Below are 27,100 nucleotides of genomic sequence, written 5' to 3'. Positions count from 1 at the left end.
GCCATGATTTTTAATTATTTAATTAGGACAGAAAGGTCTGACTTTGCTTTGACAAAATTCTTGTCACTTAACAGAAATAATAAAGTGTAGAACAAAAAGTCATGGTGCAGTGGAAAAAGTGGAGAATATAGTGTATGACTTCCATGAGCTTGGAGGACTGCATCCATACATCTCTGCAATGACTCAAATAACTTATTAATAAAGTCATCTGGAATGACAAATAAAGCATTCATGCAGGACTCCCAGAGATCGAAATTCTTTGGATTTATATTCAATGCCTCCTCCATCTTACCCCAGACATGCTTAATAATGTTCATATCTGGTAACTGGGCTGGCCAATCCAGGAGCACCTTGACATTCTTTGTTTTTTTAGAAACTTTGATGTGGAGGCTGAAGCATGAGAAGAAGCGCTATCCTGCTGTAGAATTTGCCCTCTCCTGTGGTTTGGAATGTAACGGGCAGCACAAATCTCTTGACACCTCAGGCTGTTGATGTTGCCACCCACTTTGCAGATCTCTCACACACCATGATTTTTCCTTAACCATACTTGACTGATTGGTGTGAGAATCTTGGGTCCATGCAGGTTCAGGTCTTCTGCAGTATTTGTGATGATTGGGACACAGTTCAACAGATGATTCATCAGAAGAAGCTTCTTCCACTTTTCCAAATGCTCAACTAGAAATCCAATTATTATTCGTTGCTCTTACAACTGGGATAGACGACAAGACTTTTGTCAGGTAGTGTAGATTATCACTCTGGTATGTTAGTTATGTATAGGTTTAAAATAGCTCTAATGTCCAGTGTTGTGTTTAAACTAATGATTATGTTTATTGATGTGTAGCACCATGGTCCTTCGGCACACAACATTTCATTCCACTGTATGTCCACACATGTAGTGGAATGTCAATAAAGTTCAACTTGACTTGGAATTGACCAATCAGCATCAAGATCCTAGAAGACTAAAATTCGGATAAAAAATATTTCTAGTGAGCAATGAAAATTCATTATAAACTAATAACTATCAAACCATGTTATACCAATATATTAATTTACTCAGCTAGGCCATGTTGTAATGTAAATCAGTTGTGTGGTTTTTGCATAGTTTTAAGTGTTGCAGATGTCCAAATACTGCTGTTGTACATAATGTTATAAATGGTTTTGCATGCGAGTAAGAAAGTGAGTTTAAAAATGGGTAGCCACAATGTGACACAGACAAACAACAGCAGCTTATTCTATGTAAACAGTGTAATCTTGGGCCCGGATGTGTACCGACCTGAGATTGGTGACTGATTGCAGTTCAGTGTGTACCTATGGCGTCATCTGTTAGCTGATGGTGACCATTGGAAACGCAGCATGACTTACAGCTCTTATCGTCTGTGAAGCAGATGGCGAATGCAAGACACTTTAAAGAACAAACTAATAGACTTAATTATTAAATTATTAATTATCGTTTTATATAGGCATGCAAGTGTTTTGAAGGGTGAGGATTATGTGATATTGGCATTATTGAAATAGCTGTAAAAAATATGAGCTACTGTAATCTGGATGTTTTTGTATTGAGCAAAAATAGCCTGTATTGTTTAACCAAGGGCTTCAAATATTAAAATAAGTAATTAGATTGAAGAAAGATTAGTTTAGGAAGGCATACAAATATACTGTGTAAAAGACAAACAACTTACCAACAATCACTCTGATCTTTTCCACCAGCAGAGGGCAATAAGAGTTCATATTGATTCGATGTCAATAACAGCCATCTTCGATGAAACGATAACATCGTTACCGTCATCAATTATCAAAAGACTCAAAGCATACTTATACTACACCCCAAAGGTATGTACTTTTTTGTGAAGGAAAAGTATATACTGTTGAGTGTGTAACAGAAGAGTATGCACGCTTTGGGACATATATTCCCTCGTTGCTTAGTTATGAGCCCTGTCAATCATTCACACATCCACATTTTTTGTCATATAATTTCCTATCTTATTGGGGAAGCAGCATGAAATATAACACAGAAATCGCATTTTAAATATTTTCCAGTGGCTAGATAATGATTTACAGTCATACAAACATCTTTACCCATGCCCTTCACTTGACGGTTGGTCTCGCACGTCTGCCATGTTTGTAGCTTATTTACACTTTTCACCTGCATTTGTGGTTCTAATCAAATTGTATGAGTATGAACGGTTCTACACTTCGAATTTTTTAAGTAAATAGTAAACCATACGGGAACCTTTCGCATTCTCTTTAGAAAACTATTTAGGACGGATAAGATGCAAATTGGGACGAAGCTCTACTTTATTTGTGGAAGCTACATACTAATGAGCCATGTTAAAAATAGAAATAGGCTACTGTTTAATTGTATGATCTATCAAGAATTGAAAAGTCTGCGGGGTTGCTTTGACCACAGCCAACACAACATGCAATATACAACATGGTGCCAAAATACTTAATTACACTTGCAACAATGTTCTACTAATGCTGAAAGCATGTGATCAAAATTAGGATCAAATGTTAAAATATTAACCTAATAAAGGAATACAATCCTTTATTTCTAATACACAGCATAAAAATTATTATAGTTATTTGTAGACTATATAGAATGTTGACAAAACAAAAGTTAGAATTTCAGAATTTTTAGTTAGTTTATGTAGTTAGCTTTGCTTGCAAACATAGACCTAATCATAATCGATGACGGTGTACCGATATCTGACACCGATAACTAATAACACTTTGTATTCAATAAATACAAATCCTGATTTATTGAAAGGTCAATAAATACAAATCCTGATATTACTTTTTCTGGGCCTGATTACTAAAGCTAAACAAATAGTTTGTAACTAGACCATCTACACAAGGAAACTGCAAAGAAGCATATTTTTCTTTCTCAAAATCCCATGGTTCATTTTTGCACAGTTAAATTACTTTTTATCAGGCAATAATTTTAAACAATAAAAATATACTTGCCAATACTGATATGGCTTCTGATATATATATATATATATCATGCATCACTAAATAAGTTTTAAACTAAAAATTCTGGGTTGGGCCGACACGGTGGTCACTGATGGCTTTCAGCAAGAAGGTCTCTGATTCGAGTCCCGGTGTCCTGACATTTTATCCTACCCGTCAGATTATGTGAACACTGTATTTGAATGGTTCTGAGGTTGGGGTTAGGGATTAGGGTGATATTACATCTTCATTTCTACACTAATCCAGATTAAAATTTACACTGGTGGCAAAATCTGATGGGTAGCATATTGCGTCATCAAAATGTGCTACCTACTTTTTGAATGGGAGGTAGGACAAGCCGACAAGGTAGGACAAATCGACAGAACACCAGCTGGGTCAGTTTGCATTTTTGTGTAGAGTTTGCATGTTTTCCCCTTGTTCTTTTGGGTTTCCTCCAGATGCTCCGGTTTCCCCCAAAGTCCAAAGACATGCACTATAGGTGAATTGAATAAACTAAATTGGTTGTAGTGTATCAGTGTATGTGTGTGAATGAGTGTGTATGGATGTTTCCCAGTACTGGGCTGCAGCTAGAAGGGCATCCGCTGTGTAAAACATATGCTGGATAAGTTGGTGGTTCATTCCGCTGTGGCGACCCCTGATGAATAAATGGACTAAGCTGAAGGAAAATGAATGAATGAAATGCTGGGTTTTTCTATCCAAATATCTAAATTAAGTTCGTAACCGAATGATTATCCATATTTTAAAAACAAAAACATAAAAGCATGCATTGTCCCCATTCATTAAGATAACAAATCAAAAGAATGTGATAGTTTGACAGTTTGAAGTAGAAAATGGCTCCAATTTCCATCTCAGAAATTAAGTATCGCTTTAGATTGCAAATCACGTATATGTCAAAACCATTTATTGTTTTGTTTAAATTAGTAAACGTTAATGTGTGGTGTCAGATTACACTTGTTTTGCAAGACCTATGTCATTCTGCTCCCAGTAAATTACCTCATGTTTACGTTTAGCAGAATTTAAAATCGTGCATCAGATTCGTTGTTTATTTAGCAACATGAACAACAGCCCATCCCATGACTCAATAGGAAACCAATTAATCAAGCAGATCTGCTGATGTAAGACGCTGACCAATGTAAATGAGTTTTGTTTGAACTAGATTGAGGCCGAGGACAATGGAGTCTCTTCTGAAAGTCTCCGCTCTCCTTCAGTTGTTTGTGAAAGCTGAGCAGGACCTTCAAAAGTGTTCGTGTTATATAATGTTGCCATCTGACAAAACGTTTCCCACAGAGAAAAGAGAAAGACGTTTTCCCACTGGGATAAACTGTATCAAGGACCATGAAGCTTTGTTACATCTCGGGGGGGAAGAGAAGAAGAAGAAGAGTACATTTTGTTTAGACTGTATGAATGTATATCTGCCATTTTATATCAAAGGTTGCATCTAAAAGAGGAATGGTTAAAGTGGCTGTCTAAAAGATAGAAAGAAAAGACTTTTGCTTTTTCCAGGTAACTTGATTCCTGCTTTGGCTTATGGCTCTGGCTGACCGACTGGAAAACCCAGGAGTGAAACTCTGTCATGGGATCCCTTAGAAGAAGGACTCCCTCAGAAAGAACAAATGTCCCCTTTCTTTTATTGACGCATTTTGGTTACTAACCAGGTGTGTGTGTCTGTGTGTGTGTTTGTCGGAAGGATGAAATATACCCTTTTCTAAAAGTGGCTTTGAAAAAGAAAGTTTCAGGACACACCAATGCATGACTCATCTTAGCACAGAGAAGCAATTATGCTCTTCTGCTAATATGAATTACGGTAAATTACACTTAAATTCCAAAATAGCAGGTCAATTTAATTTTGCTTTCATTATCTAAGTGATTAACTGTAATGTGATTATTTAATATATTTTGCAATGCATGGCTAAGAATCTGGCATATCAGATTTATCAACTGCGTCAGTTAAATTCTCCAAAATAAAAAGTGTAATACATTGCATGACTGTTTGTGCTGCAAAGCCAGTGTGTTTCTGATTTTGATCATTAAATTTATTTGATAACTATTACCAGTTTTGCTATATTAAGAGGAATACTTTTTTGTACAACTAAAACAGCTAAAAGTCAGGGTTATTATTTACCTCAAAACTTGTTACTTGTAATATAATCCATGTTATCTTGATGTTAAATTAAAAACATATGTCATTGTATTCACATATACAGTTGAAGGAAGAATTATTAGCCCCCTGTTTATTTTTTTTTACCCAATTTCTGTTTAACGGAAATTTTTTCAACACATTTCTAAACATAATAGTTTTAATAACTCATAATAACTGATTTATTTTATCTTTGCCATGATGACAGTAAATAATATTTGACTAGATATTTTTCAAGACACTACAGCTTAAAGTGACATTTAAAGGCTTAACTAGGTTAATCAGGTTAACTAGGCTGGTTAAGGTAATTAGGCAAGTTATTGTACAATGATGGTTTGTTCTGTAGACTATCGAAAAATGTATAGCTTAAAGTGGCTAATAATTTTGACCTTAAAATGTTTTTTAAATAATTAAAAACTGCTTTTATTCTAGCTGAAATAAAACAAATAAGACTTTTTCTTTAGAAGAAAAAATATTATCAGACATACTTTGAAAATGTCCTTGCTCTGTTAAACATAATTTGGGAAATATTTAAAAAAGAAAATAAATTTAACGGGGGGCTAATAATTCTGACTTCAACTGTAATTTTCATTTAGATTCTTTTGATATAATAAAATATCATATAACGGAAAAACTAAACAAAACTATATAGAAAAAAATCAGGTTTTGTTTACTTTAACTTATTGTACAAAATAGTAAGCAAGTAAATTGGTAAAAAGTATATAAAAGGTGTATATAAACATTAGCAAAATGATCTCAGCAAGTTGTGAAGGAATATTTCTCATTTTCGTTTAGTTGAACTCATTGTACAAAATAATTAACAAAAAAAAAGTAAAATTATGAATAAAAATATATATAAATATAATTTTGCCAAGGAAAAATGTTTTATTCAAACTATTTAAGCTAAACGAAAATTAATAAAAACTATAATGACATGAAAAAAATAGTAAACAAAATAACATGAAAAACATGCAAAAATTACTAAAACAAGAAAATAGCAATGTGCATTATAAATATACTGTATAAAAACTTTCAATATTAACTCAAATAAAATCTCAATGCTACGAAATGACACCAGTTCACATAGATGGCGGCACATTCTCTTACATCAATTTGATTTACTAAATGTATATATTAACATAAACTAATATTTCTTAATATAATTTCTTAATACTGCATTATTCAAATAAAGTGCTTGTTAACAAAGGCTGCACAGTATTGGAGTTTGCATATACTATTATCACGGTAATGACTGAATATTTATATTTAAGAAATTGTATTCAAGAATTTGTAGCATAGATGCATGCATTTTTTGTGCAAATTTGACCAATGAGATGGGGCCTTACTATCTTTATATCCACCTCCCCACTGTTATACTATTGGCTAGACCAGACCTAAAGGTGAACTTGAAGTGCCTCAGAGCAGAGAATTGAAAATAAATACTAATGGGGATTATTAGCTGCTGTAGTATAAGATTAAAATACTGTAAAAACAACTCTAGATGTGCATTATTCCACTTATTACACAGCTACTTACGTCAAGATTGAACAATTTGGCACAAAACATTGATCTGAGCTGCAATCTTCTATTAAAATTTAAATTATACGTAAAGCCTAACTTATTTAATATTCAGTCGCAAGATGCCATCAATCAGTCAAGAAAATAAGCAAATATTTTTGGTATTCGGTCAAGACGATTCACATTAGAGTTACTCGGATAAGCCAGAGTTATTAGTTCCAGCGGCTGTTATCTGGGAATTACATACCTCGAAATGTTGTGATGTCAGATTCAAGTAATCCAGACGGCAGTGTAATAAATTTAGTTATTGCAATGTGATTTCTAACAGTGAATGACAGTATTTTCATGAACAATATGAATAAATACTGTAATAAATGTATTGTTCGTTGTTTGTTCATCATAGTAAATACATTACCTTACATGAACTGATTGAACCTTATTGTAAAGTGCCACAAAAAACCCTCTGGTCGTCTTATATCTAAACAATCTGATGTCAACTGAGCGTGTGTTAAGGATGCACTAGAAGAGAATCAGACTGGATATTTAAAAGAGTCTGATAAGAGATCATCTATAAACCACATCAGCTCTCTCTGTGGCCCCTTGATTTGCATGTGTACAGCAGCAGCACCAATACAACCCTGTAATGATTTATATGACATGCAGCCACAGGGAGAAAGTTAAAGAGAAATCCAGTGTGTGTGTGTGTGTGTGTGTGTGTGTGTGTGTGTTTAATTACAGGTGAATGCTGACTGAGAAGGGAGCGTGTAAACTGTGCTGTGAATGGGGCACGCCTTCAGGGCCAAACCAGACCTGAAAAACCAGCTAGCGCTTTCAGTCTAGTGCTCTGATATGGGACGTCAAGTTTGCCTCTCTGCCAAGAGCTGAAACCATCCTCACCAGCAAAGACTCATTGCAGGCGGCTTTGCGTTTTTGTTTTTCTGTCCACGGCAGGAGAAGTGTGGACTATGTTCACTTCAGTTCACTGAAGGAGGAGGAGTGGACAGACTAATATTGTGGAGAGAGAGAGAAAAGAAGCTCCTGGACGAGGAACTGATCGCACAGGTGAGCCAGAATCAGCTGAAATTTACTCATTGTGTGGGATCTGCTGGCTGTCATTTGAGGGTCTCTGAGCTGCATGCTTTCAGGTGTGTGTGGAAATGTTTTTGAGATTTTTTCAAAGTGAGTTAAATAAGTAGGTATTGTACGGGTCACTTTGTCTTTCAAATGGGCTGAAATAGTTGTAAACCTGTTAACTAAAGTAAACAAACTCATCACAGTTAGGTCGGATCATGTTTCTTGGCTGATACAAAGTAAACATTGGGAGTTCTTACCTTGAGGTGAAATTTATACCCAGTTTGACCCTTGAAAAAAGATTTTTATTGGGATTACTGCATGTCTTCAAAGCGTGTAAGGAAAGATTAATGAAATACTTCAATACAATTCAGACCAGCTAAAAATAGTTTATGTTATAGAAAGTTACAATATAGAAAGAATATTAAAACTCCTCTATTTTGTTTAAATAAATGATTAAAGCTGACAACTGGAATTAATCATCTTAACTGTACAAGGGACTCTTGTCTATCACATGTATGGTGTGATAAATAGGTGTTCGTGTTGAGGTTTACTAACAATTACAGTGGTATTAAATTACAGAATTACAGGCATTTTCAAATAATTCCTTTGCCCTCTTCTATTATGTTAGTATCACTATTGATGTTTTTTTTTATCTAAGAAATGTACTAAGAGTAAGTTTAGTAAGTCTGTAAACAATTTGTAGAATTACTTTACAAGTTTTTAATTGGATTAAAATTTTAAAATATTAACATTTTAATATGGATTATGTTGGCTAAACCTGTTGGTATGTTGTTAAAAATATCAGGCTGAAATGAAATATGATTCAAGTTACTTTAATTTGTTAAAGAATCAAAAAGGTTTTGATGACTTGATGATAATAGCATTGTTTTCAGTGTGTGTCTTCCTCTTTCTTTGTTTTTATGACTAATGTGTTAGGATATTGAACCTAGGAGCTATGAGAATAGGAACTATTGCAGGATTGTTGTTCTCTATATTGAATAAGAGGATGTGCTGTTCTGTACATCCTCAGAGAATCCGATAAACATCACACAATCATTTTTTTGTACTTGCATTTGATGTTTTTGCAAGCTTAGACTGACTTTTCACTGTAAACTTGTGTCTAAGCATTCAGGGAACAAAAGAAGGTTCTTATTAACAATCATCTGAGCAACAATTTTCTACAGTGGGTTTTGAGGTTGCTGTAAGGAGTGCAGGACACGTTTAAGAATCCGGCTTCAGACGGACACAAACATACCTGTGACTTTAAGTGATGAATGGGCCATTGTTTGAGTCAGGGGAACTGAGGACTGATGTGGTGTGTGTAAAAAGACTGTGACGTGCACTAAAGTGCACCTGTGAGATAACTTTTTTTACAAGTTCAATATTGACCCGTCAAATTGATCACATTTACTTTCTATTGTATGTGAAATTGATTGATTCACCAAACTGACTGACAGTGACAAATGGTTACACTAACTGAGGTAAAAACAGAATGGTGACATTAGGTGACTACATTTTTATCCGAACTAATCAATGGGGTTTATTTAAAATGAATAAATAAATGAATTAATATACAATTATAAGCCAGTGGTTAGATTCAACAGAAACGTGTTGCAATAATTTATGACCACACCTTCACTTTAGCTGGCAACAAATGATTGAAGAGCGAAGATAATGAGATTAAGAAAGGTGAAAGATCACACTGAGTGCTTTTGCACAGCTGTCGTTTTTTATCTTTGAAACACGAGTTGGCGTTTCATGTAGTTTTTCAGATTTTAGTGTTTTATGTGTATGATTGCTATGACAGTTAAGCCAATGGGCTATATGCACAGCTAGTGTTTTCAGCCAATGATGAGTCTCCGGTAAAAGCTTTATATGGCTATTTTTAATTTCATAAGGTTCCTTATATGGCATTGATATTGTAATGTAATTCAAATATAATCAGATAAAAAGACTAAAGGATTTATTTGATTGATAAAGTGCAAAAAGAGACAAAAGACAATTTAAACACAGGCACCGTCATTAGCAGCAGACGAGCGCAAAAGTTTTATTGAAAATAATGGAGTAAAATTAATTTCCATATTTTAAAGACATGGTGCAGAAAAATATAACTTAATGCAGTGCTTCTCGTATCTCAGCCAGGCAGTGAAGATCACTGTTTTAAATAAATCAGATCTTAAATACGGCGATTTTATTAATCAGAAGCTCTGGGGCTGGCTGACTGTAATTAAAGTTTGTGTGCATATACCTCATATTTTTCATGACTACAACAGCTTTATTTTAGATTCATTTGATTTATTTATTTTACTAAATAATACTTAATATGAGCTTTTGTGCATTTTTTAACCAAAGCTTTTTCTGTTTAATTTTAAATCTGCCACAGAATAAAAATCTGGACATACCTACCTAGACATAGCTAAATAACAAGAATTCAGTACATGGATATGACACCATGAGCCTCAAACACCATTGTTTCTTTGCTTGCGTGTAAATCTTGGGGAAATATGGGCCAATCAGAGCAAAACAAGCATGCCGTTTGATTAGCTGCAATTTGTCCTATAGTGAGATTACAACAAATGATATTTTCCCCTTATTTTTTATACCTTTTAAGTTCATCTAAGCATGAATTATACTTACTGTGTATGTGGGATGGGCAGCACGGTGCTCTGGTTTCAGTCCAAAAAAACAAGTGTTATAGGTGAATTGGGTAAGATAAATTGTCCGTAGTGTATGTGTGTGAATGATTGCGTTTGGATGTTTCCCAGTGATTGGGTTGCAGCTGGAAGGTCATTAACTGCGTAAAGCATATGCTAAATATGCTTATAATTAAAGGATAAGAAAATGGATGAATGTATGTGGGACTTTTATTTTAAAAACTAGACAGGCTTTAAGTCAACTCTACAGTTCTGTAAAGTTGGCAGACATGCGTGATGAAGAAACCAGTTTTAAAATTTGTTTTTGTTTTATGTGTGCACAAAAAACTTCTAGTAGCTTGATATTATTCTGATTGAACCACTAAAGGCATATGGTCTTTTTTGAGGATGTTTTTTTTGTATTTTTCAAGACCATTGCAGTTTATGAAGGATAAGGCAACTCTTAGATTTAATCTAAAATATTTGTGTTTTTCGAAGACAGATGAAGGTATCAGGGAGGTCAATAATTAACAACAGAAATTAAATTAAAGGGTGAACTAACCCTTTAAATTACTGACTTGAATTGAGCAGAAATGTGTCCCTGTGAGGATTCAAGGTTTGTCATGTTCTGTCATAACTGTTCATCTGTGAACAGTTTAAAGTGGCTGTAAATTAAATCAAGTGGCACAGGCTGACACTTGAAGCCTCTGAGTGTATTATGCCATGTTTTATGGTGGTGTGAACTGATGTCCTGTGCTTCACCTTGTAGCTCTGGCAACACAATTTACAACTATTTGCTGTTCTTCAGTGGTGCGGGCGCTGTATTTTTCTTTCCATCAGCACTGATTGATTCTGTCAGAGAGAAGCTCATAAGAGCTAACCTCAGACATTATGGGCCGTCTGGAACACAAGAGACTGTTTTACGAAGTTGTGCTGAAAATAACAAAGATGAGCTTGGCAACTAAATCAATTATTGGATGACTGACTAATAAATAACATTTTCTAGTCTCATTTCTGCTGTAGATTATTCTGTTCACTTGCACTTCCTGATGATTAATAATAGATAAACATCTGTTAATAAGTAATATGTTATGCAGTAAATACAGTCCTCCGCATATACCAATACACCCCCCACACATCTCTATCATCAATATTATATCTGTGCATGTACATTAGATTAGTCAGTACTGAAGCCAAATGTGGAGCTAATACAACAAAATAACTTACATTAATGGTTAAAACATTAGTAGCCAAAATTTATGTTGTAGAAAAATATTAAACACAAATTTCCAAAAATAGCAAAAATCAACAGAAATAAAAGATATATACAATTATTGTAGAAATGTAGATTATTGTTTAAATGTAGCTTGTAATTTTTTTTGCAATATTTTGCATGAATTGTTTTATCTTTTGTATTATCTTTCCATTTCTAAAGTTGTTCTGTGGCTAAAATATTATTTTATTTAAATATTATCTGTTTGATAAATATGTTTTATTCAAATGCACCAATATATATCACCCATATTCACTGAGTAATGGATAAAATATTGATTTTTAAAATGGGGAGTATTCCTATATGCTGAGGACTGTGTCTGTAACGCTGCCTAATGAATTTAGCAAACAATGTTTTCAGGTTTAACAGTATATAACTAATAAGTAGGCAATACTAAAATGTAATACTTACTGTGGTTTGTCTTTAACAAACACAAAAATATGCATATATAAACATCTGAAGACAAATATATATTCATTCATTCATTCATTTTCTTGTCGGCTTAGTCCCTTTATTAATCCAGGGTCGCCACAGCAGAATGAACCGCCAACTTATCCAGCAAGTTTTTACGCAGCAGATGCCCTTCCGGCTGCAACCCATCTCTGGGAAAATATATATTTTTAAAATGTAATATTTTGCAACTGATATTAAATAATATGTTACTTCTATGAAAACTTACTTCTTTTAGTTTGGGTAAAATAAAAGCCTTTTTTGTTATATTTTAAAACCATTTTCAAGGTCAATTGAATTTGAGGTCATTAGAATTTTTCCTCGATCGGCTACAAAACAAACCACGGTTGAACAATGACTCGGCTAATTAGCCTTTTAACCTTGTTTACCTATTTAGCCATTAAATGGCGCTTTAATCTGACTACTAGTATCTTGCAAAATAACTAGAAAACATACAAATCTTCCACACCTTCATCAATATGTTTAGTCAAATATTACACTCACGTTTAATAATAATAACTACCTATTTTTAAATTCCCAATTATTACAACCTTTAAAATGTTGTTTATAAAGTGTTTGGTTAAGACACTTTGTTGTAGAACTATACTATATGATCTGTTTTATAAGGTACTGTATATTGTGCTGCAAATGTAGATTTAAAAAAAAGTAATACCTAAACTTCTATCATTAATTACTGACCCCTGGCATTTCAAACCTGTGTGACTTTCTTTGTTTCGTAGAAAACAAAAGAAGATATTTAGAAAAAATGCTAGTAACCAACCAGCAGTGGCACCTATTCAATTCTGTTTTATGGATTGAAAGGTTTCAGTCAACACAAAAGATTACTTATGTGTGCATCTAGCAGTGCCTATATTGACATTTTACCCTCTGACTATTCTATCTCTGGGTGACGCGGTGGCACAGTAGGTAGTGCTGCCGCCCCACAGCAAGAAAGTCGCTGGTTCGAGCCCTGGCTGGGTCAGTTGGCGTTTCTGTGTGGAGTTTGCATGTTTCCCTGCATTCGCATGGGCTTCCTCTGGGTGCTCCGGTTTCCCCCACAGTCCAAAGACATGCGGTACAGGTGAATTTGGTAGGCTAAATTGTCCATAGTGTATGAGTTTGAATGAGTGTGTACGGATGTTTCCCAGTGTTGGGTTGTGGCTGGAAGGGCATCCGCTGCGTAAAACATATGCTGGATAAGTTGGCGGTCCATTCCGCTGTGGAGACCCCAGATTAATAAAGGGACCTATGCTGAAAAGAAAATGAATGAATGAATGTGTTCTATCTCCTATAGGATGATTTATCAGAGCTGCCAAGCACCCCATGTATTCTTGTAGTAGGTAATGTATAGGGTATGCATGTGTTGCATATTTGTTTTATTGCTTTTACACACAAACACACACACACCTTTTGCATTTCTAACATGCACACTCACTTTTTGCATCTCTATAAGGCCGGGATACACCTCACTGACAGTCGGCCTTTGGGCTTCGTCAATGTGGCTAGTGTGTTTAGTTTGTTCCACGCGTTGGCTCTCCTCAGCTTTTTAGTCCAGACGAGAGCCAACATTATTTTAAATATTATTGTCCGTTTTGCCAGCCTGATCTCCAAGAAAGCTTAAGTATTTTACGTTTAGCCAATTTAGTGGCTAATTCGTACAAATTAGTACGAGTTCAGTCATACAAAATTGATTTTAAAAAGGAGGTGTGGCAACCTAACCTAACCCCACCCCTAAACCCAACCGTCATTGGGGAATAAGCAAATCGTACTAAATTGTACGAATTAGATTGTACGAATGCATATAAATTAGCCACTAAATCAAAAAGTTATGAATTGCCGTGAGATTGTGTTGGTTCTGCTTAGCACAGAAAGGAAATTTGTCTTTAACACTAGATTTAAGACAACAATTGCATACTTACAACAATCACACAATAACAACACCCATCAGGACAATAACATAAGCTCAAAATTTAAAAAACAATTAGTCTCATACATATTACTGCACATTCTTGACAACCACTCCATTCACTTCAAACAGTGATCCAATTTAAAACAACAACTACAATTGGGATAAATTACTTTTTCTAAGCATTTCTTCAGGCCTTAGGCATTCTAAACCTGCGTCCTGATGGTAGCATTTCAAACACTGAGTGAAGGCGATGTGTATTATATTTAAAAATCGCAACTGCTGTTTTTTCCATAAAGGAGTCAAACGGAAACTGCGGTGAATGTTGTTTATGACCAGTTATCTTATTTGCCTGATTGATAATTTACGATAATTTCTTTTTCTTTTTAAGTGTTGTGGTACCAAACCATGAAACAATGTTATATGTGAGAACACTCTCTATCAATGATCTATATGCCATGTTTAAAGTCTGTGTAACATTAAATCTTCTCAACTTGCAGAGGAGACTGAGGAGATGACTGAGGCGCCTTCTTATAAACAGCCTCTACTATTAAAAATCAGTTTATTGTCAATAATTGTGCCTAAATACTTAAAGTCTGAGACCTGCTCTACTATTTTTCCATTTAGGATGACTGGTTTATAAAATCTAGTATCTACTGCTCTTGTTTGACTCCCCAGACATAGCTCTTTTGTTTTTCCAATATTAAGATGTAATGAACTTTTGTCAAACCAATCTGTGATACTATTAATATGTTTAAAATTTAAGCAGCTATTCATTTCTTCCTGACAGGAAACCAATACAAGATCATTGGCGTATTTTATAAGAGTGAGATTATCATCATCATCAACATCTACACAGTTTGGTTTCGTCGGTGCTAGTTATTTTGCATCAGCTTAGTGTGTCAAAAAATATTATGTTCTGTCATCATGGCAAAGACCAAAAAATTTAGTTTATCAGAAATAAGTTACTAAAACTATTGTGTTTTAAAATGCGTTTTAAAATATCTTCTCCCCATTGAACAGCACTTGGGAAATATTTGAAAAAGTTTGCAGGAGGGCTAACAGCTTTGACTTCATATTATTATTAATAGTATTATGATAATTATTATTATGTTAAGTTGTTTTAATAAATGCGATAAACCCAAACTAAAATTAATGATTTTAAGCCAATTTTGGGACTACAACATTATAATGCATGGCATAAAAGTATAGCTTTTGAGATTTGCTAAAAATGAGAGTGGTTTTATTGGTCTTGTCAATTATTATTGTTATTATTATTATTATTATTTATTCTCACATAACACTGCTTAAAAGCGTTAATACCTTAAAATATCCAAAGTTTTCTAATACAGAAAAATTAACAGATAACAAATGAAATCTGCATTTAAGTAAAATTAAGGTGTTGGTTTTTGGTTCTAGGACACTCCAGTATCCAACTCAGTGACAAAATTAGACAGTGCATACATTTTTTCACTGTTTTGCACTGAGCAATGGGCTGTGGAGCCCACGCTGTCAGATGCATAATAGCTGTTACGAAACGGAAGGCTTTGCATGGTTTGTAGTCGCCGGTGTATTTGAATATAATCTGCAGATGAACAATAGACTTCAGCTGTGCTTTAAAGTGTTTGAGCGTGTAGGAGTGAGCGAGCGTATGAATGTGCTTGCTTGAGTGATCTGAATTGAAGTGCTCCCTTGCTCTTGTTCAGTTCTTTATGGCCAATGCCGTTTTCTTTTAAAGCAGCTCTGACTGTATCATCCAGGACACTACACGCTCAATTAAATGGCTGCTGTATAATTTTGAGCTTGCGGTGAGACGCTGCAGTTCAGGACGACAGAGACTGGGAAGTCAGCGAGTACAAGCTCCTGAAATAAATCAAATTTCTTCTTATTCGGAGCTTGACTCTTATTCCTACTTTGAAAAAATCATGCAGGACTAAAGGAGCAGGACAGATTGTGCTGTGTTTTGACTGCTGAAGTTATGGCATGTGGTGATTTAAAAAAGGGAAGTTGATTAGTGTGTGAGATGTTTATTGCTGACAGATATATGAGAGCATGATATACATCTCTCCGACTTTCTTCAGCAGATTCATGTAAACCATTTAAACACATAACCTCTATGTCAAGTATCTATATACCTAAAATCTGATCTGAGGAATCTAATCTTTCAATTTGGGGATGAATTAGTAGAATTACAATACAGTGTCTGAAAAAGCTCCCACATGAATGAAAAATACTAAAAAATAAAGAAGTATTTTCATCAGTTTGACAACACATGAGAGTGTAAATTGAGAAACAAATGTGTCGGGGACCCCCCAAAAAAATGACAAACTCGACAGTTTCCAGTTTATATTAAGAAAGACATTTATTATTAGCAGTGCACTTAATCAAATCAACAGGGCTAAAATATATAAACAAGAAACCACCAGGTAAAACCACGTTAATATAAACAAAAAACTCTCAGATGTCACTTTTTGGGGTCCCTGGACACATTTTCGTTACAGTCTGCATTATTTGTGGTACGTTTCTGTATTTGCATGTGTTGTGCTCGTGCACGTTTGGTCAAATTTATAAAAATGTTCTTACAGTCTGTTAGTGATTTTTATATATGCATGTGTTTTCTTAACGTACTAAATGTTTGTGTTCTCTCAGTCTCAGCCAATGTATCATCTCTAATTTAATTAGGTGGTTATTAAACATAATGCATTATGTATTGTGATTAAAGTCACCAAAACAGCAGTTTGGTTTAATTAACATTTTGTTTTGAGCTAGGCAAACATATGTAGAGCTAAAAGCACAAGAACAAGGCATTGAGAAATTTGGTAGTTGTAGTGTAGAATCATAATATGAAGTCATTCCTTAATTTTAGGAATATTATGTTCAAGTAGCCGAAGTGATGTTGTTTGCTTAATCTTTTTCATTCTATTTTCAGGAGAAGTCTGAAGATGCAGAGGGCGAGCACAGTATCTGTGACCCAGGCCACAACACAAAACACCACAGCCTTCACCAAATCTAGAGAACAAATCCTTACACAGAGTAAGTTTCGCATGCATCTGCACTTCAAACAGTTAAAGTCTTATTAGGCCAGTGGTTCTCAACCAGGGGGGCAGGGCCCAACAGTGGCCTTTAACTAACTTTTAAAAAATGTTAAGATTCACCGTTTTAAACCTCTCTACAATATGGTTTCTTGTGCACTGCACATGCATGTGTTCTGTCTTCTGGCAGGAAGAACAAGTGGAGGCTTTTTGGAATCCACTTTATGTCTTTTCTCAATCGAAATCTATGCTATGTTTCCATCTACCTATCTTTATGCACATTTTGGGATATTGCATTTAAAATGTTTAATGGAAAAGCCAATGTTTACACATACAGTACATTTTGAAAAAAATGCGAAAAAAGCTTATTTGCACAACTAAGTAGGACAAACATATTATCTGATAATAAAAATGTGCCTGAACTATAATGGACACATGAACACAAATTCCAGCACATCTTCTGAGGTGCAAGCAATTTATGTGAGAAAAAAGCCCCACAGTGGGTTCTAAAGCAGCAGCAAACTTCATTTTTCTTTTTGATATTTGGTGCCAGTTCATCATGAAGTGATGATTTGTCTTACTGGATGGAAACAGTGCTTTATTTGAAAATATTTTATGTTATTCCACTTTTGCGCAAAAATCTAATTCACATCTTTTCAAACAGACACTATAAAAATATCCATAAATTAGCAGTTTTCCGTATTTTGTGATTCATGTTAAATTTTCCCCATTTATTTATACTTCTGAAGTGCATTATGGGACCTTGATCATTCTACAACAACTTTTAACTTTGAAAAGTTATCGAAGGAGACGTTTATTAATATTTTAATAGTTTTAAAGTACGAAAATGTTGAATTTTTAACATCAAAGGTCATGAGAGCAGAGAACAAGCTCCCATAATTCAATTCTTAACCGTTAATAAACAGAAAACACTTGTGTATTACAAAATACTGCAAGAAATTAAGTCTGCCTCGACACAACTTTCACTCTAAGTGGTGTGTTGATGCTTATTTCCCAAAAGGGCTGAAGTATGATAGAAAAGAGAAGTCAACAGTTTGTTGTCTCTGCATTGTTTGAGGTGAATATACCTTGAGCAAATGGTAACAACTGTAGAATGGGGATGGGTATTTGGCACAGAGATGTTGTGGAAACTGCATTAACATAGAGAGACAGAGAGAACAGCTGTGTCAACAGCAAATTCATTAACATAAAGGCAAGTCGGCAACGCTGTGGCGCAGTGAGTAGCACGTTCGCCTCACAGCAAGAAGGTCGCTGGTTCGAGCCTCCGCTGGGTCAGTTGGCGTTTCTGTGTGGAGTTTGCATGTTCTCCCTGGGGACTAAGGGACTAAGCCGAAAAAATAAAATGAATAAAAGAATGAATAATTAAAGGCAAGCCTAAAGGCAACAACAGTACAGTATAAAAGATTTGAGTTGAAGAATGTTTGGCTTCATTCTGACTCAGATGAAATGCACGGATACTGCTGTGTACTTTGAGACTGCTGTGCTGAATAAGCATTTCCAATAAGATCTTCTATATCCTCCATATTTTTCTTACAATACAGAAACTGTTAATTAGCAGATATTTTTAAGTGTACAATCATGACATTTTGAAGAAAGTTTAACCTGTGATTGAGGAGATTTATTTATGACACAATTCTTCCTTGCCATTGGCCTCACATGTTAAAAAGACCTGTCATGAACCTTATGAAAAAGTATAACATCTTCAAATCCAAAAACAACATAAGACGATCTGATTTGTTTATTTATTATCTGTTGTTCACACGCACAATTCATTTAAAAGAGATAGAGTGCAAGGTTTCTATTTTGTGTTCTTATGCCATCACTGGACTAAAAACTCTGAACTTCCATTGGTGAATTAGGGCAAGGCTCATACCCATGCCGTAATTTATGTCTCAGAGTGAGAGTTTTGAATGGTGTATTGGACAAAACATTCTCATGACTGCACTTCGCTGTCTTTTCCATTGTTTTGTAAACATGAGCTAATGGATGTATTTGTTGTGTTCACATATAATATCTTTTACAGCACCTCATGCATGACAGAATTGTAAGAATATAGTGGCCAAGAAGTTCACATTTAAAAAGAATCTTCCTATCAGCTTTCATAGGCCAAGAATCACCCAGAGGCAATCTGACTGACGTGAAAAACAACCAGTCATGTTACAGTTTGTTCTGTTCAGGGTCATGAAAAATAATTGTTTGCTTTGAAGGGGTGAAGTGTCTAAAATTGTACCGATCATAATAAAGTCTACATGAAATCAATATGTACAGTTTATTCTTATGCACACTATTAGTCTTAGACATTGTCTTAAAAAAATTTAATCCACTGAAAAAAATGTGGTTTGTAATCTTTAATCAAAATCTGACCATTTGCTTCTGCTATAGTATGACGTCGTCTGATTTCAGCTTGACCAAAATATACTTAGTTTGATAAGTTAGTTTCGATTCAAGTGAACTTTAAAAGCAGTTCAGATTTGCATTTTGTCCAAGCTATCTAAGATGCAACACCAAGACACTATGAATCTATTTTTGTCTGTGTTAATCTGAGCATTTGTCCTCCTAATCAACCCTCGACTGTGATACTTGAAGTGTTTATTTTAGAAATAGTTTACATTTCTGCGATCACGGCTGACAACCTTAGGTGCTGATTATGTTTTATTTAGTGTTAAGCCGCAGTCACACTAGAGTTGCGTACAGTGCTGCTTTAAGTTTTGATCATGTTTTGATCTTCTATTGGGCTCACGCAATCAGGTGATGTGATTTCACAGGTCAGAGTTCACCAAGCTTGAACTTAGCAACGCAGTGCCATGCAAAACTTTTCACATGAGCTTGTGTTTCCGGTTTGCTCATACAAATTTGCATGCATATGAATGAAAGTCTATGAGACAAAAAGTGAAGTGTGACCGCGGCTTTAGGGTTAGGTTGAATACCAGTTTGTGTGACATTTATTGCCATACTGAAAGCACCAACTGATGTTTACCTCTGGCGTTAAAAATAAAATAACTGGCAAACATATAGTTTATACATTAATGCTTTGATGTAAAATGCAACTGCGAACCAACTAGATCAGTTACTCAGTATGTACTTTTAATAATGCTAATGGATTTAGTATTTATTAGTTAGATTATAGGCGATGCGGTAGCACAATCGCCTCACAGCAAGAAGATCACTGGTTCGAGCCCCGGCTGGGTCAGTTGGCATTTCTGTGTGAAGTTTGCATGTTCTCACCGTGTTCACATGGGTGTTCCGGTTTCCCCCACAAGTCCAAAAAACATGTGGTAAAGGTGAATTGGTTAAGCTAAATTGTCCATATTGAATGAGTGTGTATGGATGTTTTCCAGTGTTGGATTGCAGCTGGAAGGGCATCTGTTGTGTAAAACATGGTGGATAAGTTGGCGGTTCATTCCACTGTGGCAACCCCAAATTAATAAAGAGATTAAGCTGAAAAGAAAATGAATGAATAATTAGATTACAAACCGTTCCTATTTCACTATTCTGCATTTCTGAATTGCTGTGGGATTTCATGTTACATGTTGCATATTGGAAATCTAAACTGCTGGACTCTGATGGACACAGTGATTCACTGCGTTTCATTTGAAAGGGCTCATCCTTATGCCCTAATGCTTCGAAGGGTTTACCCTTCAGAGTGACAGCTTCAAAGGGATTAGGAAATAGGGACGAGCCCTTCAGAATGGAATGAATTGTGTGACACCCAACAACTTCCCTGCACAAAGGATCATGGCTGCCCGAAGTGTCTATCAGATTTACCCTTTTGAAATACTTCATTCCAAAGAGCACTTTAAAGTGGCCAGTATTGAGCACTCCGATTTAGAATGACACTTCAATATGGTGAAGATTACTGCTTTTACTCTGAAGTGCCCTTTGGACTTTCAGAATGTCTAAATCAGCATGAGTTTTCATTGGCCAATGAGTATTCAGAGGCTATCTGAGTGACATGTAAATCAACCAATAACAGAAATCTCACATAAATCCTTCAGAATTTTGAAGTGTTTTTAATTTTGCTTTCAATATGCATCAGACTTTCAGCCTGTGGAAAGGCTGAATATAGGACATCTGTGGTTGAGACTACACTGTAAATATAAAAATAAAAAATAGTAAAATTTCTGGTAAAAAAAAGGAGCTGTAGTTGCTAGAATTTACCTATTACAATATAGCAGGAAAAAAATTAAAATTCATGCAGGGAAAGTGAATTTTTGATTGTTTACCGATTATTAAGAAAACTTACCATGAAACAGTTTACAAATGTTTATCGTAGCATCCTTACTGTTTATTACTGTTTAAATGACAGATATTTTTCAGTGTACTGATTTGAGTCTTGTGTTTTTTAACTGGTGTGAAAAATGTGTACAATGGGCTCTTAAGCTGTCGCACACAATGTTGACGTTGTGACGATGTATGGGAGCAAGACGTCTAGAAGCATTTGAACATTGTGAGCGTCTCAGTTCCTGTAACTTGTTCTACAACGTATTTGAAATAATTCACATTCAATTCTGAATTGTATATCTTATCATTTTTCTTATTTTGCAATCAAATGAGTGAAATGAAAATCGAATATGCTTTTTTGTTGTTGTTGTTGCTTCAAATAGAACTTGTCTTTCAAATATTTAGTCTTTGGGGGGGGGGGGGTTACTGAGTGGGTGATTTTGGCTTTACTGATATTTATGTGTGTGTGATTGATTTGAATGATTGGTTGAATTAAAGATTGGAAAAGAAAAAAAATTCAACCCTTAATATTCACAATATTTCTAATGTAACATCCTCTGTCTGTTGTTCACAGGCTCAGGAGCCATGATAGCTGTCATCGTCATTGGTATAATCATCATTCTCACATTTTTGCTCATAGTCCTCAAGACGTACAACAGGTAAGGCAACATTTCGATGCAAGCATAATGAATGAGTAACATGCCACGCGGTGAACTCCTTTTCTTTCTGCTCACAATAGCAGGACAATTTTAGACAGGCCATGTAAAGATGCTGAATAAAGATTAGAGGCCTATTCATCCGAACACACTTGAGCACACTTAGAAATGTTCTCAGGGCTCAGGATAAGATTATAAAAGATGTCAGATCTGTTTCTCTGTTGGGTTGATTTATTTGGGTTGTGAGTTCAGAGAAGCACCAGTGGTACAAATCTAGCCAATATACAGAAGCAACTTAACATTTTTTTTATTATTATTATTATGGTCAATAGAATAGGGAATGAATTTCTCTAATTTAACCCTTTAGTCTCTTTGATTAAATCATGTTCTGTTGTTTAATGTTTAATGAAAAGCAGGCAGTTGTGATGCGAAGATAAAGGGTTAAAAATGTTTATTTATTTTTAAGTTGGTCATTAAAAAAAGCTATTGGAGTACATTTTAGAAGAAAATAGTGTTGTATTTTTACTTTTAAATGTTCTGTTTTAATAGGTGAATATGTATTATTCAGTGTGTTACTGAAATAAACAAAAAACACACTTTTAAATGTCATTTTAAATGCTTAAAGTGGATTTATACACTACAACATTAAATTATGCAACGTGATAAAATATTAAAGATTTAATAAATAGTATATTTGTTTTAAAATGATCTGTCAAAATGGAATGGAATGAAGAGGATCATGCAGTTACATATGAGCAATTCCATGCAAACAAAGTTTCACCAAAATAGCAAAAGCCTTTCTAAGGTTTTTATAGGCTTGTTTTTTTACTTTACTATAAAAATAATATTTTCAAATAATAATATATGGTGTACCAAAAACACATCCAATTTCACATCTGTCACAACCAAAACAACGCTTTTTCCTCATAAATGCAAAAATTTCAAATAAAACTCATTCATTTTCTTTTCAACTTAGTCCCTTTATTAATCAGGGGTTGCCATGGCGGAATGAACCGCCAACTTATTCAGCATATGTTTAACACAGTGGATGACCTTCCAGTTGCAACCCAGCACTGGGAAACACCCACACACACTGACATGCACACACATACATTACATGATAATTTAGCTTATTCAATTCACCTATAGCGCATGTCTTTGGAATTGTGGCGGAAACCGGAGCACCCAGAGGAAACCCATGCGAACACAGGAAGAGCATGCAAACACCACACAGAAATGCCAACTGACCCAGCTGAGGCTCAAACCAGCGGCCTTCTTGCTGTGAGGCGATCGTGCTACCCACTGCGCCACCATGACGCCAGTAGAGTAAAATAAATAAATTAATGAATTAATTTTTGTTCTATAGTGATGCCAACTCTTATCCTTTAGATCAGGGGTTCCCAACTGGTTTGGCCATGGGACCCACATTTTTACATGGTCATCAAGCCGCGACCCAAATTTTTAGGAACTATAATACAATTTTAGCAATTATATTTTATTTGTATTTATTTTTAACATAAACAAGTAGTGACAGATACATCTTAAGAAATTCACCAAGACTTACAAATAAATACTATTTTATTGCTGTCATTTAACAAAATGGATCAAATTATAGAAATATTACAAAGTAAAAACGACAAATACTGTTAATATTAAACTGTTAATAAAATATGTTTTCTGGTTTCTAAACGTTGATTTAATTTAGAAAGTTTCATGCTCTCTTATGAGAGCACCTCACTACATATGACACTGAAGCTTTAAGTCTTTTTTGTTGTCAATATATATATCCATACTTTACATATTCGGTGTCATACTTTCGCTTGACATATTTGTTGCAATAATTAAATGAAATTTCACATGTCAAACGGTAGGGTTGTTGCGCACGCATTTCACAATAAAAGTCTGGTGAAAATGTAAACTTTTGTTGTTGTTTTTTAAACACACACTCCACGACCCACTGAAAATGTTCCCGCGACCCACCTTTAGGTCGCAACCCACCAGTTAAGAAACACTGCTTTAGATTAGCATTATTTCTTTTGGGTTGTGCAATTAAATTCATTGAATTTCTACAAAGTATGTTGTGTACTGTAAACTCGCTGACTTTTTTGTCACATCCATAACACATGCTTATCATTTTAAATGCTTTAAGTGGATTTTTTGTCACATCCATAACACATGCTTATTTTCCTCATTGAAAATCTAAAAAATGTTCATGGGTTGAAATATTTCTGATCCCACAACTGATGTGGTTAGTCGTTATGAAAAATATAAACAATATAACGTTTCAATATAACGTTACCATGTACTCATTCATTTATTTTCCTGCAGCTTAGTCCCTTTATTCATTAGGGGTCACCACAGCGGAATGAACTGCCAACTTATCTAACATGTTTTACACAGCAGATCACCTTCCAGCTGCAACCCAGTACTGGGAAACACCCACACACTCTGATTCTCTCTCACATACACACACACTCTTACACTACAGCCAATTTAGCTTATTCAATTCACTTTGGACTGTGGGGGAAACCGGAGCACCCGGAGGAAACCCACTCGAACATGGGGAGAACATGCACACTTCACACAGAAATGCCAACTGACCCAGCAAGGACTTGAACCACTGAGCCACAATGTTGCACATTAACATATACTTTCTCAGTGAATTTAGGTTTTGAGTTTTTACTGCATATGTTACATCCATAATGCTGGAATTGCCCACATCCAATATTGATACAACCGAAAAGCTTCAATTTCAGCCTAAAAATCCAATCTGATTCATTAAAAAAAATAACTATATATTTATCCATCTTCCAGGAGGACTCACGCAAAAAGGATGCTGTCAGGAGGCTCCAGCAAACCAAGAAAGAAAGTGTCTTCAACCACCACAAATACAAACCTGGCCATGAGCAACGTGGGCACCAGCTCAGCTTCTGGAAGCTTCATTCAGTCAAACGGATCCTCTGAAAACGGCTTCCGAATCCCTCGGGTCGACCTGGGAAACATAGACCACAGTAATGGAGAGCATTTCAGCACCAACAGCGGCTCGACCATCGTGACGATACACGACATGCCATCAGTTGATAACACATAGCAGACGTTACCTGGTCCCACACATTTGAAGATAACACACCAACATGAACAAAGGACCTAAGGAAAGTTTTAACTCCTGCCATCCCTGTTTAGGATCTCGTGGAACTTTGAGGAAAGTCCACTTTAAAAGAGCGTATTTATGAAGAACCTGAGGAAAACTACAGACCTGACATGATTATGGTTTTATTTTTAGCACCGGATTTGGTGAGGAAATGTAGGCTAAAAGATTTTATCGCCTTGAGCTGGAAACATTCATTAAAAATGAGCCAGAATTCTATTAGCGAGTTTTAAGGATGCCTTGCGAGTTTAACTTCTGTATTAATCACTGTGACATTTGCACTCTAGTAGTAAAGTCTCCCATAAAAGTTTGTTCAAACATTATCATGCTGAATTGACCAACTATTGATCCAAAGCGGCTTACGAGTCCAAAGGTGTATATATATTGTGTTTAAATGCCATCCCTGGAACCATAACGATGCTAATATTGCCACTGTAGGACTAAAGTGGCTTTGGCAAGTTAGGAAATTCCTGGTTGTGTTCCATTTTCTAAATTCAGTGTTCATCTGTATGCCCTTTGAAGGGTTTAAGGGTGTAAGGGATCAAAATGTAAAGAAGAGTAAGTGTCCATCACTTCTGGCCTTCATTCTGAATGTTTTTAATGGCCAGTTTTGAGCACTTCAGTTTGGAGCAGTCTGTCAATATGGCGGCCATGATTGAATCTAAAAGTCCCCACAGAGGTGGATTTATCCTACTTTCAAGACAGCAATTGTGTGAAGTCAGATGTTTTCTGTGAGTTGCTGTTAATTTCATGTTTAGATGTGCCAGAGTTTACTGTGTGAAACAACAAATGGCTTGTATGAAACATGAAAACGATGATCTCTAAACATTAACTGGTCACACACACACAAAGCATGGATTTATTCGAAATTGCCACTATACCCTCATTCACTTTTCTCTACATCAGTCCACTAATAAACTCTACATGAGTAAATTTGAGCATGAAGCACCAAAAGAGAGGTATATTTGTTTGTGCTTTGCTGGTTAATAAACATGAAATAAAATTGCTGTCAGTGTTTATGTTGTCTAATCCCTGCTGGAAAAAAACAGCACATGCTGGTAAGGTATGTTTTGATGCTAGTGCTGCTCAGGACCATCACTCAGACCAGAAAAACCAGCATTAAAACTGGCAGCAAGACCAACATACTAGCATCAATGCTGGTTCTATGCAAATATGCAGTTTTTTTTCCATCAGGGTTAGTAATGAAACAAAGTATTCTATCATGTACACGTTAATTTTACAATAAATAATCAGTTATTTACAAACTTACACTGATAAGATACTGCGGTTGACGCCATCTTGTCGCACACGCGGGAAATCATTCTCCTCAGTAACGAACCCTCAGAGTACATCTGTTCACTCGACTAGTTATTGCGGTGCATTGTGGGATTGATTGGGGTCACTTCAGAACGTCTACTATATGGTTTCGGACACGAATATAGCTGTTTAGTTTCCTTAAATAATGCAGTATTTAAGGCAGATGTCTTCAACCCTGTTCCTGGAGAAACACCTTCCTGCAGAGTTTAGCTCACAACTGAACAAGTGTATTAATTTAACAGGACCTGAAGCAGCACTTAAAGATTAGACAGGTTTGCAACTGAAACCTGTAGGAAGAAAGAACTCAAGGAATGGGGTTGAGGACCCCTGATTTAAGGGTATAGTAGGTAATTTCGGATATTTTTTATATACATATACCTGGCCAGCAGGTGGCGATGTCACTTCTTCTTAGACACAAAAGTGCAGTCCTAAAATCTGCCATTGTTGTTTTTGGATGTCAACTACATTTATATGCCAATAGACTGAATGTATGTACATTTGAATGTTTTGTAGTTTCCACAAAGATGATGATGGAGTTGTGTTTTAAAATGTGCACTTTGAACAGTTTTTTTTAAGAAAGATTCTCACTACTTTGTTGAATTAGCAAATCAGTGAATCTTTCACTGCAATCTCTGACTAAAGAATCATTGATATGTTGTCAGATCTGAAATGAATGGGAACCATTATCTGGTCTTTAAAGATGCATTAACAGTTTTATCCTAATAAATATTCTGAAATGTTTTT

The 27,100-nt window shown here is 35.3% G+C and overlaps 1 protein-coding gene and 1 long non-coding RNA gene across 3 annotated transcripts; one reads left to right on the top strand and one right to left on the bottom strand.

Moving 5' to 3' along the window:
- Nucleotides 1–7,201: 7,201 nt before the first annotated feature.
- On the top strand, nt 7,202–27,097 carry si:dkey-221l4.10. Of its 2 annotated transcripts, none has more exon segments than NM_001327925.1 (4): nt 7,202–7,687; nt 16,891–16,994; nt 21,810–21,894; nt 24,706–25,172. In NM_001327925.1, coding segments are annotated over 3 exon segments (453 nt in total). In that variant the 5' UTR covers nt 7,202–7,687; nt 16,891–16,903; the 3' UTR covers nt 24,983–25,172.
- Nucleotides 9,649–26,371, bottom strand: LOC141378574 (uncharacterized). The gene is made up of 4 exons (XR_012393413.1): nt 26,310–26,371; nt 24,788–24,883; nt 18,082–18,144; nt 9,649–11,232 (listed from the first exon to the last, which is right to left on the bottom strand). It is a non-coding gene; the product is annotated as an uncharacterized lncRNA (long non-coding RNA).
- Nucleotides 27,098–27,100: the final 3 nt, after the last annotated feature.

This window comes from Danio rerio, chromosome 17 (genome assembly GCF_049306965.1).
Source record: "Danio rerio strain Tuebingen ecotype United States chromosome 17, GRCz12tu, whole genome shotgun sequence".
Taxonomy (NCBI): domain Eukaryota; kingdom Metazoa; phylum Chordata; class Actinopteri; order Cypriniformes; family Danionidae; genus Danio; species Danio rerio.
This window is presented reverse-complemented; position numbering and strand designations above follow the sequence as displayed.